General features: G+C 27.9%; 6 protein-coding genes across 6 annotated transcripts; 2 read left to right on the top strand and 4 right to left on the bottom strand.

Annotated features, from left to right (window-relative positions):
• Positions 1-5081: 5081 nt before the first annotated feature.
• Positions 5082-7662, top strand: PPL_08754 (uncharacterized protein; the record flags this gene model as incomplete). The annotated part of the gene is made up of 6 exons (XM_020579558.1): positions 5082-5134; positions 5801-5856; positions 6205-6230; positions 6331-6365; positions 6713-6749; positions 7603-7662. 6 exons carry the CDS (start codon positions 5082-5084, stop codon positions 7660-7662), a joined length of 267 nt encoding a protein of 88 aa, XP_020430233.1.
• Positions 7663-8119: 457 nt separating this feature from the next.
• On the bottom strand, positions 8120-9111 carry PPL_08753 (uncharacterized protein; the record flags this gene model as incomplete). Its single annotated transcript, XM_020579557.1, has 3 exons — positions 8120-8203; positions 8393-8505; positions 8580-9111. The coding sequence occupies 3 exons, from the start codon at positions 9109-9111 to the stop codon at positions 8120-8122; spliced, it is 729 nt and encodes a 242-aa protein (XP_020430232.1).
• Positions 9112-9377: 266 nt separating this feature from the next.
• ccdc25 (CCDC25 family protein) lies at positions 9378-10341 on the bottom strand (the record flags this gene model as incomplete). The annotated part of the gene is made up of 3 exons (XM_020579556.1): positions 9378-9728; positions 9769-10082; positions 10317-10341. The coding sequence occupies 3 exons, from the start codon at positions 10339-10341 to the stop codon at positions 9378-9380; spliced, it is 690 nt and encodes a 229-aa protein (XP_020430231.1).
• A 421-nt stretch (positions 10342-10762) lies between these two features.
• Positions 10763-11792, bottom strand: PPL_08751 (class I SAM-dependent methyltransferase; the record flags this gene model as incomplete). Its single annotated transcript, XM_020579555.1, has 4 exons — positions 10763-11080; positions 11174-11373; positions 11449-11558; positions 11746-11792. The coding sequence occupies 4 exons, from the start codon at positions 11790-11792 to the stop codon at positions 10763-10765; spliced, it is 675 nt and encodes a 224-aa protein (XP_020430230.1).
• Positions 11793-12138: 346 nt separating this feature from the next.
• On the bottom strand, positions 12139-13025 carry PPL_08750 (uncharacterized protein; the record flags this gene model as incomplete). The annotated part of the gene is made up of 3 exons (XM_020579554.1): positions 12139-12340; positions 12381-12448; positions 12573-13025. The coding sequence occupies 3 exons, from the start codon at positions 13023-13025 to the stop codon at positions 12139-12141; spliced, it is 723 nt and encodes a 240-aa protein (XP_020430229.1).
• Positions 13026-13183: 158 nt separating this feature from the next.
• PPL_08749 (uncharacterized protein) lies at positions 13184-15044 on the top strand (the record flags this gene model as incomplete). The annotated part of the gene is made up of 6 exons (XM_020579553.1): positions 13184-13212; positions 13441-13532; positions 13633-13950; positions 14101-14464; positions 14587-14736; positions 14837-15044. 6 exons carry the CDS (start codon positions 13184-13186, stop codon positions 15042-15044), a joined length of 1161 nt encoding a protein of 386 aa, XP_020430228.1.
• Between the last annotated feature and the right edge of the window lie 484 nt (positions 15045-15528).

The following is a 15528-nucleotide window of genomic DNA, read 5'->3' as shown; positions in this document are numbered from 1 at the left end:
TTTATGAAAAAAAAAAATAAATATAAATAAATTGTTTGTTTTTGTTAAAGTTTGGTTTTTTTCATATCATTCTTTTTTTTTTTTCCAACTAAAATCAAATGTTGTTGAATTCTCAAGTTGGATGCGCAATGCTTAATGATTGGATGATAATTATTAAGTATTGGATATTTACAGTTTGCAGATGTGGAGTTTAGAAAGAGTCAACTCTATTTATGGTGTTGTATTATTAAATAAATTATATTGCAAGTATTGATAATAAATTATGTCTAAAATCTTCTTTTTCTGAATCAACTACTTTAAATTGATGAAGAATATTGGTTGTTGAGTTTTGTTTTTGTAGGTATTGTTGTGTTGGATTGGTGTCGAATCAAGATGGTGATGATTAAGATATGTTGTGTTTTATATTAATTTTTTTTATAAAACATTCAAAAACAAACACATCTATTAGACTTGTATCTTGGAGTGAATTTAAAAAAATGCGATACTTTAACTACCAGACAATGATAGTGAGGTGGTGCGTTATGTTGATTTTCTGTTGTGTATGGAAATGTCTGGAATGTGAATGATAGGGAAAGAAATTATGTTTTTAAAAAAAAAAAAAAACAAAAAAAAAAAAAAAAACAAAAAGTGTAGTGGTGTTTGTTTGCTGATTGATTTTAATCAAGATAGTAGTAGTTTCATAGATTTCGAAAAATAAAAGATGATTATTATTAATATTACACTTCTGTAGGAAATGAATGAGCTTTGAGAAACAAGATGAGGTAAGCTTGTCTTATTGTAGTTGTAGTTGTAGTTGAGCGCTTGTTTGTTATTCTACAGTGGTGTGAAGACAAGACATCCAAATAGAATATGGTGATGTTATTGCTATTGGTTTTATTAAAAACTATTGTTGATGATGATTGTTTGTTTAAAATAATCAATTGGTTTTGAAAAACATATATATATTTAGACAGAATGAGATAGAACGAATAAAAAGATTAATCTATTCAGTTTTTAAATATTAAATTAATCAAATAGGCTAAATAGCTACTGAGTGATGCTATTGCAAAACAGTGTTGACATTGATTGAAATTGAATTTTCAAATGGCGGAAGATGTGATTGTTGTCAAACCCATATCCACTCTGTCCAACTCTAAATATCTAGGGTTGAATTCATAAGTGGTATGGGGTTAATCGTTGAGCTGAAAGTTTCCATACACCACTCTATGTTGTGTAATGAAAAAATAATATGATGAGGTGTGTGCGAAATTTGTATAAATACATAGAAAAAAAAAGAATGTAAATCAAAACGTCAATATGATAATATATGAGAGTGGTAAAGGTTAGTAAAAAAATATAAAGATTGGGAGTTTATTAATCAAATAAAAATCGACCACACTCTCTATTTTTTTTATTTTAATGATTCTGTTCTCCTGCTTGTATAGAATCCAAAATCTTTGAATAAATACAACCAGCATTATATTGGTAAAAATTATACAAAATCAACAAAAAAAGTTTTAAAAAAATGGAATAAAATAAAATATTTATATGTAGAAAAGGGAAATTGGATTGAATGTTGTAAGATGTTCCACGAGGATGCAAGTAAGTGTATGTTAATTTTATATGTATATTCAATAGAGTGTGTAATGTAATGGGAATAGCGAGTGATGATGATGATGTTGTTGTTTGTATTATGTTATTGTTAATCATTATTTCACTTAATAAGGATTGATTGATTGATAGTAGTAATTAATTATCAATATTATTATTATTGCTATTTGTGTTTGAATCTTAAATTGCGGTTCGATCAATTCACAAGTTTGTTGATATATTATTTTGAAACAAATATTGTTAATATGTTCTAGTTTTGAAATATGAATCCAATCAATGATTTAGAGTGAGTGGTATTTGCTATCAATCTTTTGTATGGAATGGGGGTGGAGTGTGTTGATATTTTAATTTGTTGATAGTTTTGATAGGTGTAATGGAACAGTGGTGGTATTATTATTACGATATCGTGGTAAGGGAAAAGTAATAACACTTATCACTCTGTATCAATGTTAATCAATCAAATAAAATAATTACCATATTGGATGTGATTACAGTAATTAATGAATACATTAATGTGATTAGGGTTTTAAAATCGCTTGAATAAAGCACAATGGGGTTGACAATGGCACATTGTATACAAGTATCAAAACTATGGGTAGAATAAGTACCTTTTATGATAATCTGGAGTGTTATTTATTGGATTCGAACGAGCAGTTGTAGATATCTTGACTTTTTTAGTGTAGTGATGTTATTCCTATTATGGTGAAAAAAAAAAAAAGTTTTGGGATAAAATTAGTATAACTTGAATTACTACATTCAGCTTTTTGAACATTCACAATAACATTTCATGAATTGATACATGTGCATTTACACATAAATATCACCTGTAATATCTATATGAAATGTATAGACATAATTAATGTGCAAATTTAACTTATTTTAAATAATTAAATTTTAATTTTTAACAATTTTTTGTTTTTCATGATTTACTTTTAATATTGTTGTTGTTATTGTGGTTTCTGATTTGTTATGAATAGTTTTTTTTTTTGCTTCTTTTAGCAAATGACAATGATTTAGTTTTAACTTTTCTAAATTTAAAAATATGAGTTGATTAAGATTAAAAAAAAAAACAAATATATTACAATGGCTCTTTTAAAGAAAATAGATCTGATGTAATTGCAGCTAAAATAGAAATGCATCAAACACGTTTATAATTTATTTTGAATTGAAATTGTCCAATAATAAAGGTAGAATGCTGTTGAGAGCCTGCCGGCTGTTGAATAAAATAGTGGTGATTACTATTGATTAAACAGTAGTGGTGTGGTATTAATATGGTGGTGGTTAGATTTTAAGGGTTGTTTATTGTGTGTGTGTGTGTGTGATGAAATCAGTATTTCTTTGTAGTTTTGATGATATTTGTAGCTACTTTGGCTAGATTGATTCTTGCCATCATCAATGAGGAGAGTAGTTTTAAAATGATTGTTGGTGGTCAAAAAATAAATAAAAAAAGTCGTAAATTTATATAGTAGTTTTGGGTGTAGTTTAATAATTTTTAGTTCATCACAAAATGAAATGTCCAATGAAATGAAGATGATGAAATGCCAACATTTCGAATTTACTTAACATATTTTTGCAAAAAATAAATCCAAATGTACAATTTATGAAAAATAATGGAATGTTTGTAATATTGTTGTTGTTTAGTTGAGAAATAAGTTGAACTCTAAAATGAAAGCAAAATTGTAGCTTTGGATATTAGATGCATTCAACAATCAAATAGGGAACAGTTTTTAATTTGAGGATCAAAGAAAACAAAATAAAAAACAAGTTGAAAAATAGTGAGAAAAAAAAAAACTAACATTCTATTGTGATTGAAATTAATAACTATAATACCCATTTAATATTTTTTAAAAACTGCAGCCCACTAAATAAGTGTTTAAAAGTAGTAGCAATGTGCAACTTATCAAAATAGTACTGTATGCTTTCAAAGAACTTAACACACATCTGCCCAATAGTTGTCCTAAAAAGCAATGTTTGCAAATAAAATTTTAAATGAACAACACTCTGGAATGATTTAATTTAAAAAAAGAATTATTTTTAAATTTTTTTATGAAAAACAAATATCTTTTGATAAAACAATCATTGTTTTTTGCAAAGATGAAGTGTGAGTTTTGAGATGGTTTTGACAAAAAAGATATAAAATTTTTTTTTTTTATGAAAGTAGTGATTAAAAAAAAAGGGTCAGATAATTGAAAAAAAATCCATATTTTTTTTGTAGGTGGTTGACGAAAACATAAATGATTGATAAATAAAAAAGAAAAATGGAACTTACCAATTAATTAATTGATTAGTTTAGTTGATGATTAATTGCTTATTAATTAATTTGGATACTTTTTCTTCTTTAAAACTGAAAAATAGATAAAAGTTGAGTATTTAAGTTAAGTTGTTATAAAATTTTATGTAAACGACAGGAAAATGTTAAATTTTTTGATATTAAAAAAGTTGGTTACTGATTTTGCTGTTGAGAAACAGGTTGCCAATTAATGATTAATCGGTGGTTTGAATTGAATTGAAATGAAGGGCAAATGTATTTTATAATTTGAATTTATGATATGATTTGTTTGTTTGCTTGGCATATAAGGTACTGAGGTGCAAGAAATGATCTGATCAAGTTGAAACCTTTTATAGGACATCAACTCTGTCATTATTAACAGTGGAAATTAAATTTAAATATTTAAATAATAAAAATCTATCGGTGTAATGCCTTTTCAAAATAATTCTTGTGCATCAATCACTAACCAACCACCACTTTTTATCTCTCTTTTAATTATCCAACGAACAACATTTAACATTGCAATAAATACAATAACAATATTCAAGCAACAAAACACAGCACATAATATATCATTCACCTCCTCACACACACTCTCTCACACACTTCATTACCTGAACACACCTCTCCATTCAATATACCTCCACAATACAATACCCCACTGATTCAGGGTGCCAAAACAAACTTTTTTCCATCACAATAATTAATGAAGTATAACTAATGAATAAACATAACAAAAAAAAGGAGGGTCGATTGAAATTTGGAAACTCAGTATTATCAAAAAAAGGAATAAAAATATGAAGTCGTTTGACTTTGATAGTTGGATAGGTATATGAAATAAAAATAGAATTATTTTTGGTTTGTTTGTGGTTGTTTTAACACAATAAATCTTAATAATAATGGAATATGATAAATGTAATGATACTGATACTAATAATAATAATAATATTAATTCCCATGAAGATATAATACAATAGTGTGTGTGATCATCACAATTGTTAGTATTTTCTCATATTATTTTTTATAGTAGTAGTTCCTGAATGATTTAATAATCTTGGTGTAATCAAATATTAGTTTGAAAAACAAAATTATTTGATTTAAATAGAGAGTGTGTGGTTTATCCTTTCTATTGATGAAAAAGAGGGTGTGGTGCGGTAATCTATCATACTAAAATTTATTCATATGATTACATATTACATTAAATTTCACTCAACAACAATAAATGGCTGAATTTGTGATAAGAGTGAATAAGACGACACAATACAATAGAAATTTGTAAATATTGTATTATGAAAAAAATAATAATAATTTGAAGCACACACAAAAAGTATGGTGCAAACTTGTATGTATTTTGAAAGTGAAATTTTAAGAATGCTGTTATGTATTGTTCTTACCTAATTTGTCTTGTTATGTCGAATAACGCCTTATATGAAGTTGTTTCGGTGATCTTATGCTCTTCAGTTCAATTCGGTTGGTCTGAACTGTCGCGAAGGTACTACCCAAATGTTGATGATGGACTTGTTGTTAGTTAATTTCTAAAGGTTTTTTGACTATACCTACTGAGTTTATGGTTGGTTTTGGTCAATACTATTAATATTATTATTATAGATTGTTTGTTCGATTTGGTTTGCTATTGAAGATAGATGGCGATTGAACAACCGGTTATTGGAAGTTGGTTAATGGGATAGATTCTGGAAGTGGATGGCAGTCTACTACTATCTGGTTTATTATTATTAATTGCTGTTATGATTTAATTTAATATATAGTTGTGGAGAAGGAAATGATCTGTGATTATGATATTGATGGAGATGGATTGTTAGATTAATTCGATAATTAATTTAATATTTTACCAAACAATCCAATCAGTATTCGGTTTTTTAATATAAATTAAATAATAATATTCTGCAATTGATAGTTTGAAATGATATATGAATAAATTAGGTTTTTTGTTTCTGTTGTTTCACTTCATTCCTGTATGAAAAACGTTGTAGCAAAAAGTAAGTATCTTAAAATTGAATATGAATGAATGAGGGTGTGGATTTAAATAAAGATAAAAAATGATAAAATGTAACAGTAGTTGAAAGAAAGTGGTATTTAAAACAGCAATCAGCAGCTTGTTAACAATATTTATCTTTTGGAAATGAAAAAATATGTAGATAAGATTTAAATTTTAATGTATATTGTTTACGGTAGTTGTAGGTTAAGCTATAGAATATAGAAATTAAACTATAATTTTATATATAAAATATTGGTCTTTTTGAAAATATTATTAATATGTGTTTTAATTTAAAGAAATATATCCAGTAGATAAATTTATATTTTCCATCCTATTCTATTTTTTATAGAGCGGATTATTATTAATCGATCGATTGTCTATTGAAGAGATATTAAATATTTGACAAAAATAAATTATAATAGCTGAGCTGTTTAGTTAGTTAGATAGGAGACAGAGATATTTATATATTTACAAGAGATTGTTAAAGTGTGATGCACAAAAAGAAATGAAGTAATTATAATGTATTTATATTCACGTGAATTTCCATAAACAATATACTACTAATATTTAAATTGTATTGCGATGGAATTTATTTCATCCATTGGGTTTAGTGGAATCCTACCAAGTGCAACAAAAGCAAACTGAAGTTTATCGAAACAAAACTAAATATAAAAAACAGTTTCAAAATTACCATCCATATAGCTTTTGTAAAACAAAAATTTTTCCTCCTCTCTTATCTCTTTTAAGAAAATAAAAAGTGTCGATCTAGTTATGATTATTGTTTGTTTGGTGTTGATGATGATGGTGTTTTTAGTCAGGTGGTGGTGCTGGTGGTAGTGTGGTCTTTATTTATTTAGTTTAGACAGAACAATATCTAACGCATCTTTCATTGTCGTATATCTCTCGACTCTAGATATACATCTAACGGGTTGTAATTACTTGTAATATTAAGTACAAATCCAAACTTACACACAACACATTAGAGAATCATTGTCGAATTGATTGGTTGCCTGATAGAATAGAAATTGATAAAATTGTATAAATCAAACTAAAATTCATTTCATCTTCTCAAATTTTTTAAGGAGTGAGATAATCATAATCTAATGGTAGTTTTACCAAATCAAAGAAACCTATTGTTATTAAACAAAAATAAAAAATAAATTGTAAAATAATAATGAAAAAAAACAAAAACAAAAAAAAACCTCTTGTTTGTTGTTAAAGATGAAACAATGTTGTGGTATTTTAGTTTTATTGGTTAAATTCAAGATTTTTTTATTATTTTGATTGGAATATTTGAAATTTGTGACACTAACTTTGGACCATCAAATTAATCACGATGATTGTGATCTTAATTGTTTTTTTTTTTTTTTAATATTTTAAAAACAATATTCATGTGTGGGTGTCTTTTTTGGTTTAATCAATTAATAATACTATTTTGCAAACAACAAAATTTTGTCTGAATTTTTTAAAACCTTTTTTTTTTTTTTCGAAATCGATTGCATTTGATATTTATTTTTGTCCACAAAATCGCGATTTAATGTGATTCAACCCCCAATCACATTTTATAGATATTTTATAAACTGTTTATCTTTTTGTACAAATATGCCGACACCTATTGATTGGTATATATTAAAAAACCTTTTTAAAATAAATTAAAATAAAATGATAAAAAATAGATTCCGTCTGAAAAAAAAAAAAAAAAAAAAAAAAAAACAAAAATTAATTTATTGATTTATTGATTGATTAGGAGCAAACTTTTGACTTTGTAGATGGTGAAGTGAATGATGATGCATGTGATTTTGATTGAAAAGGTGGTCAGTGTCAATACAAATTTACAAAAAAATTATTACATATGGTCGGTGTCCAAATATATAACATCAATAAATCGGCACAAATCCACTGTATATAGGGAGAACAACACAAATGACAAATTACATCACAGAGCATTTCAAACAATAAAAAAGTTTTTCTTTTTTCTTTTTCTTTTTCTAATAAATGTTGAGACAGAGTTCGACGATATTTATCTTGAAAGCTCAAACAATTGTTGTTTTGCTTGTTTGATAGTTATTGCATTTGATGTTGGACGAAATGGAACGGTTATTTAAGTAAATACATCATTATTTTAATGGTAGAAAAAAAAAAATAGAAAATTGTGTGGTTGTGTTGTTTTACTGCAAAGCAAAGCCAAGCAAACCAATCAATCATTATTTTTTTTGTTTTCTTGTATTTCCGCCACATTCCAGAAGAACTTAGAAATGAATCTCTCAGTTTTGTTGGTTATGGTGAGATTGTGGATGGGCATCTTGTTGATGATAGGCAGGATAGTTTTGTTGGAATTGCTGATTGTACTGATGTTCAAGATATCTCAATTTCGACTTCCAATGAACCTCCAACTCCTCGAAATACTTTACATCTAAACTACTGAGGGTCAACTATCAATAGTGTCCACAAAAGTATTGTAGAAAAGTAATAAGTGGATAGATAATTAGTATGAAATTCATTCATCATTAATTAACAGTTTCAACAACTCCACCTACCATATCTAATAATAATTGAATTTTAAACTCCAGTACATTGTTACTATGAACCGACTGCTTTAATTGTTGTTTTAATCTATTTACTTCTTGTCTTAATTGAATAACTTCATTATCTAATAATAATAATAATTATTATTGTTATAGTTAGTCAGACTATTTTTTTTAATTTAAAAATAACATTAATTACCATTATTATTTGATTTTGGTGTTTTCGGTGTTGATGGTGAAGTTGGTGCGAAGGATGAAGGTATCGATCCGGTAGGTGTTGACATTCTTTGACCAAATGTTGATGGTTTATGTTGTTGTGGTAGTTTCTTTTGTGGAATTTGTTTATTTTGTTGTTGTTGTTGTTGTTTTTTGTTTAATAGTTGTTTTTTATGATTATCGATATTACTTTCACTTTGATAATTATTATCATCATCATCATCTTCTATATCATCCTCATCATCATCGTCCTCATCCTCATTATCATTTCTTTTATATACAACAGCTTCTATACTATCTTTTATGTTTAAATTAATCATATCTACATTAACACTATAATCATCATCATCGTCATAATCATAGGTACCAACTTCGTCATCACCATCATCACTACTAATTTCATTATCACTATTATTCTTATCTATATCATTATGATTATTATTATTTTGATTATCATTTTTATCGTCAATACCGTTACTATTATGATTATTATGATTACTATTACTATTTGACATTTTACTAAACTATCTTATATCTATTTATGTATAATATTAATATTAATATATCTAAATTTAATTTAAGATTAAAAAAGGAAATTAATTAAATGGTTATTCACTTGTGAACCATTGCACAACACCCTAAAATTTAATCTTTTATTTTTTTTAAAAAAAAATAAAACAAATTGTTATTTTTATTTAAATCTAATATTATTGAAGTTTGATTTTTTTTATGCTTATTTGGTGATTGATTAACTTATCAGTTATTATTATTATTATTATTATTACATAAAGTCATCATCTTCCATCGATTGATATTTGTTTGATTTCATATTCTCTGATTTCATGACAGCGGTGTAATGCTTGATATCCTGTTGTTTCTTCTTCTCCTCCTGAGCTTTGATGTCAGCTCTCTTGACCTGTTCGGCTTGTGCTCTCTTCTCGTGTCTCTCCTCACGATCTCTTTCCTCACGCTCCTCCTTGAGACGTACATCACGTTCCTCTCTCGATTTCTCGATTCTATTGATGATCAATGGTACTTTCTTTACATTCTTAACATATCTTATCTGTTCGGGTGAGATAGATAGATGTTTAACATTATAAGTTAATCTGATTAGTAAGTATATAAAGAACGACTCTATAGATAGTTATCGGTTTTAAAGTATGTATACTTACAGCAGCTTCATTATGATACAAAACTTGACCTGGTTCCATATCACGTGTCTTTTTCAAGTTTGCCCATGGGGTGTAGACAATGTTGACGCTGCTCTCCTTGCAACCTTGAATCGAATTTTGCTTGACCAACTGACAGCATTCCTCCAAGACGTTCTGTGGAATATCGTTGATGGTCTCTCCCTTCTTCAATCTGAGATAGACGTGTGCCGACGACAAGTCATCGACGTGGAACCAAATGTCTTCAGGCCAACCGTATTTAATCAAATCTTCATTCTCATATTTATCACGACCCATATAAACTAAATAATCGGGTTCTAATTTATATATATTCATAAAAAAAAAAAAAAAAAACAAATATAAATTAGTCATTATTATTTCCTTTTTTTTATTTTTTATTTTTTCGTAAATTTAATTCTCTGTTTGTTTGATATGATTCGATTTGATTTGATATGATATGATATGATATGATTCGATTTGTAATGTAATGTAATGAAAGAATTGATAGATAGATAGATAGATAGAAATAAAGAGTAACTATAGAGACATACCACAAATCTTAAAGAAGAATACCATTTTTGTGTTATGGTGGTTTGTTTATGATAAAGACTTTAAAGAAATCTATGGTTGAATAGAAATGTTATTCAAAACTGTATTGTTAGTGTTATAACAAAGCAATACACCTGATACTGTTATTGATACGACTGACTTTAAAAAATGAATTGTTTTTTAGTTTTGTTGGAATTTCACTCTATTTTTTTTTATTTTAATTTTTAAATTATTTTTTTTTAGTCTTCCCAACAATTCACTATCAATAGATATTGTTAACAAACAAGTATACCATTGTTTTTCTCTATTCTTTATTCTTTCTTTTTTAATATATTTTTTATTTTTTATTTATAAATAAAATGAACTTTAAATTTAATAAAATAAACTTTAAATTTAATAAAATATTTTTATTTAGTGTTTGTTCATTGATACTACTTTATTGATCGATCTAATTGTTATCCTCTGTAGTGTCTGATTCGCTATTATCATCATCATCTTCTTCATCTTCATTATCATCATCATCATCATCATCTTGATACTCTTGCTTTGTCATGATATAAACATAGTGAACACCTTTTTGCTGGGATGTTGTTGGTTTCGGTATCTCTAGTACCTCTATATTCCATTCTGTTTCCTCTTGCTCCAAATAAAACAGGCGGTCGTCTGGTTCGCCATAAGAGATTAAAATGAACTTGCCCAGTGGCTTCAATATTCGATATATTTCCTCGCACATTTGCAAGGCATTGCTATGTAAATTATCTCCACACTAATTAATAATAATAGCAACGTTAACAATTTATTGAATATCATTTTGATATATTAATCATGATGGATTGATTAAATTGATTGATTAACTTACCATTATAGCATCGAAAGTACCTTTGTCAATAATGAAATCGAAAAAGTCATCTTTAAACGGGGTCTCCATGATGTTGGCAGCCATATACTCTAAACCTTTACAATTCTTATATTTCTCTCTGAGTTGATCGATAATAACAGTCGATATATCTATATTTACAATCATTTTATAGCCATCTTTATTCATTTCCTCTGATAGCACTATTTTTTATTACATAATAAATATATATCAGTAATCAATATTTTATAGAGATTTATAAATAGATAGATACATACATGAATTACCACAACCTACCATCAATATCTTACCATCTTTGTTTATATTACTACTGAATGTATCTCTCAGACCATTATAGTCTTGGTACCAATCAAACGAATCAGTATTACTAAAAAAATATTATATTAAAAACAAAACATAAAGATTAATAATAAGAATATATAATAACTTAATATAATATAATATTTATATAGTAAATAAATAAATCAAAAACTTCAACAAACAATAACCAAATAACAAAAAAGAAAGATAACATATAATGATATTGAACAAAATAACTCTGTATAGATCACTACTTTTTATAACGAGAATCCCAATATGTTTTTTCACCGTATTTAGTCATTTTTTTTTAATGATATCCTATAAGTTTGCCAGACAGTTATTAATTATATAAAACAAAGTGATCATTAAATTAAACTAATCATAAATTTTCTTTTCGAAAATGATCACTTTTTTTTCATCACCACAATGTTTTTTTTGATGTTGAAAAAAAAAATTAAAAATATTTATTTAATTGCAATAATATAAATATTTTTAATTTTATATGCATCTTTTAAAAAATTGTGAAAAAAAAATTTAACAATTAATAATCCTAGGTTTATAAACATATAAACATATAACCAATAAACTAAACTAAAATTAAAATTAAAATCTAAATTAAAAACTGTTTGATTTGTAGAATACTTTTTTTATTTTTTTTCATTAAAAGCTTTGATGAGATCAGCCAATTGAGTTGCTTCTTTATTTACTTTAGTCAAGACGTTATCCAATTCCGGTTTAGTTAGGGTTGTGTATCGAAGTGCTGTTTTTCCATGAGTAGACAATTTTTTGAAAAGAGCAGCACGACCTGCGTTGTTCTTTGAATCATCGAAAACAGGAAAGTCATCGATACTATCCAACGCCATTGGGATGAAAGTCCTTTATCAGTCACGAAGTTGTAGAGCTTCGGCCAGTGCTATGATTGCTTGCCTGCAGTTTGCATCTAGAGGATCCCCCTGCCTATAATTATAATTAAATCAAGCAAGGTAATGGTAAAAATAGAAAAATAAAAAAAAATGTTAATATTAACAAACCAAAACAAATCAAACAATAATTATAATAGTTTTAAATAAATCCAGCTCACCTTGTAATTTCTAAGATGACCAGCAACTCTTTTGTAACAAAAGTGGTCACGACCAGATCCATATTTTGAATTGGGCCAAGCTCTGTCGATACTGTTGTGTAGACGAGTCAGCTCAGCATGGATCTCCTCGACCGAGGGTGGCGGCACCGTATCGATGAACTCATCTTTCAACTCTGGGTGTTTCTCCTCGATGAAAATCGAAACCATCTTGATGAGCTGCGGGTGTGTGAGTGCACTGAGCACATTCTTTAGTGTTGGTCTTGCAACCTTTTTGGGTGTCGATTGTTTTCTTGGTTTCTTGGCTGCCTTTTTCTTGGCTTTTCCATCTTCTTCATCCTCTGATTCCTCGTCTGATTCATCGTCTGATTCATCGTCATCCTCTACAACACTAGTATTGGTTGGATCTTGTAATTTTTTCAATTCTTCCTCTGATTCCAATGTTCTTTTTGTCATTTTTCTAGCCGTTAAAAGTAATATGTATTTAATGTGAAGTCAATTTTCGAAAATTTGAAAAAAAAAAATTTTTAGCATTGAACAAACAAATAATTATTTTATTTTATTTTATTTGTTTTTTTTTTAATTAATTAATCTAACTTTGTATTATAATTAGAATGGCAATTACGAAAGATCAAGGTTCTTTGTTTATCTTTTTCACATGAGATGATCTAATATAATGAATATAAATGAACTGATTGTATTACAACTAAAGTGAATTGAAAAACAATATTAGATTTATTATTATTTTCATACAAATTTTTTTTTAATAAAATTAGATAAATAGAAAGCATTTTTATTATAATTTTTTTCTGTTTTTCAAGAGAATAAATCAATTCACTACTGTTTAATTAAACAACAATATATATTTTAGGAATATGGATAAATTTAATCTATCATATACAAGTGATGCTGATGAATCGAAATGGTTAGATGCATTAAAGTCATTCAATGATAATAATCAAGGTTAGTAACTTATATATATATAAGTTATTCTTTATAAGTTATTCTTTATAAGTTATTATTTATAAAATGGCATATTAATATTGTAAATATGTTATTTTAGATGCAAGAACATTCATTGAGAAATATGGCTTGAAAGAGAAAAAACAATTCACTTTGAATCTTTTCGATATTCTAAAGGGTGAGGTTACAGGTCGTGAACGTAGTAGTGCAGCGTTGTATCAGACTATGGTTGCTCTGCGTATCTCTCTGCGTGAGATCGACGCCTCCGAGGTGGAGATCGTTGCCGGTGGCATGCCGCTGTTCTTCAAGTTTGGCAATGTCGGTGAAGACAACAAGACTTCGATACACTCCGATGAGATTCGTGACGAATCGATGCGGTGCATCGTCAATTGCATCGCCAGAACCAAGTCACTCAATAGCAAGTTCCGCGATGACATGAACGGTCCGCTTCTCCTGCTCGAGGAAGTCAAACAGCCGCTGCTCAACGACAAGGTGGCGCTGCCGATCTACAAGATTCTCGTGCACAGCTGTCCGGACCACGAGATGCGTCTGAAGCTGCTCAACAAAGGTCTGCTCGATGTCTGCACCGAGCAGCTTGAGCAACGCACGAAAGACGGTTTCGAAGCGTCGGTTATCCTTGGCGACCTGTGTCGATTGATGTTCACCGCCACTATGCACTGGGGTCAGTTGGATCGTGGCGTCAAGATACCGGTTACCGAAGACGACCACAACCGTATTCGTCGTCTGCTACCCACCTACAAAAAGATTATGACACAACACTGCACCACCGACCAACCGATGTACCAAGTGAAACTCGCACTCGTATCGACCCTCCTAAACACACCGAAATCATTGTACGACGAGATAGTAGATCATATTCCACTTTCCTATCTCGAAGAGATCTTTACAATTCAATCTGCTTTCTTTGATAAGTAAGTGTTATTTACAATTATTATTTTTGTAACTACTAATTCATTGTTAAAATAACTAATCAAACACAATCTATCTATGTATATATATATATATATATATATATATATATATATATATATAGACCAGAAGCACCAGGTGAAATGATACCAATAACAATGTTATTAGCAAACATTGCTGAGAATGTACCAGAAACAAGAGATCCATTGAAAGCTTTCACATTCCCATCGGAACTCATTAAAGAAACAGACGAACCATTATCTGTTACCATTGAGTATGTTTATATAACAACGATCATAAACTTTACTTTAGATATATTAAAGATGATAAATTAACAATATCGTTACTCTTTACTTTTAATATTAATATTTTAGACCACCAAAGGAAGCAGTTACTCAAGGTATCAGTTCTAGATTGATTCCACTGATGACCTCAAGTGATATTGGATTGAAACACTTTGTATCAGAGTTCTTTTATTATATCTGTGATGAAGATGCCAATGAAGTTTGTAGATTGACTGGTTATGGTAATGCTGCAGGTCTGTTGGTTTCCAAAGGTTTGATGTCATTAGGTGGTCAATAATAACAATAGTAATAATAATATAGTTAACAATCAATAATGCATTATTCAAAAAACAATTAAAAACAAAAACAATACAAAAAAAAGAAACAAACCAATTATAATATTAAAATTTGTAAATATAAACAAAATAAAACAAAGAAAAGAAAAGAAATAATTATTAAATTATTATTATAAACAAACAAGTGAAATCACTTTAATAAAATCAAATCAAATCAAACAAAATCATATATTTTCACGAGGATAAACAAATAAATATCTTAACTTTTTTTTTGCAGTTCAACTAAGTTCTTATAATATCAATAAAATTCCTTAGATTTGTTAAAATTTTCAAATAAAAACTTTTTTGTTTTTTACATATCTTGTCGACATTTCGGTCAATGGATGAGGGGTAACAAGCAAATCAATGATTAACTTTTTTTGTTAAAGCGCTCACAATGTGAATACCACCAGTTTTTTCAATGATGAAAAAGTTCCAGACAAACAA

This window comes from Heterostelium album, assembly GCF_000004825.1.
Source record: "Heterostelium album PN500 unplaced genomic scaffold PPL_scaffold9, whole genome shotgun sequence".
NCBI lineage: Eukaryota > Evosea > Eumycetozoa > Acytosteliales > Acytosteliaceae > Heterostelium > Heterostelium album.
Note: the sequence above shows the minus strand (reverse complement) of the source record. Positions and strands in the feature narration are given on the sequence as shown.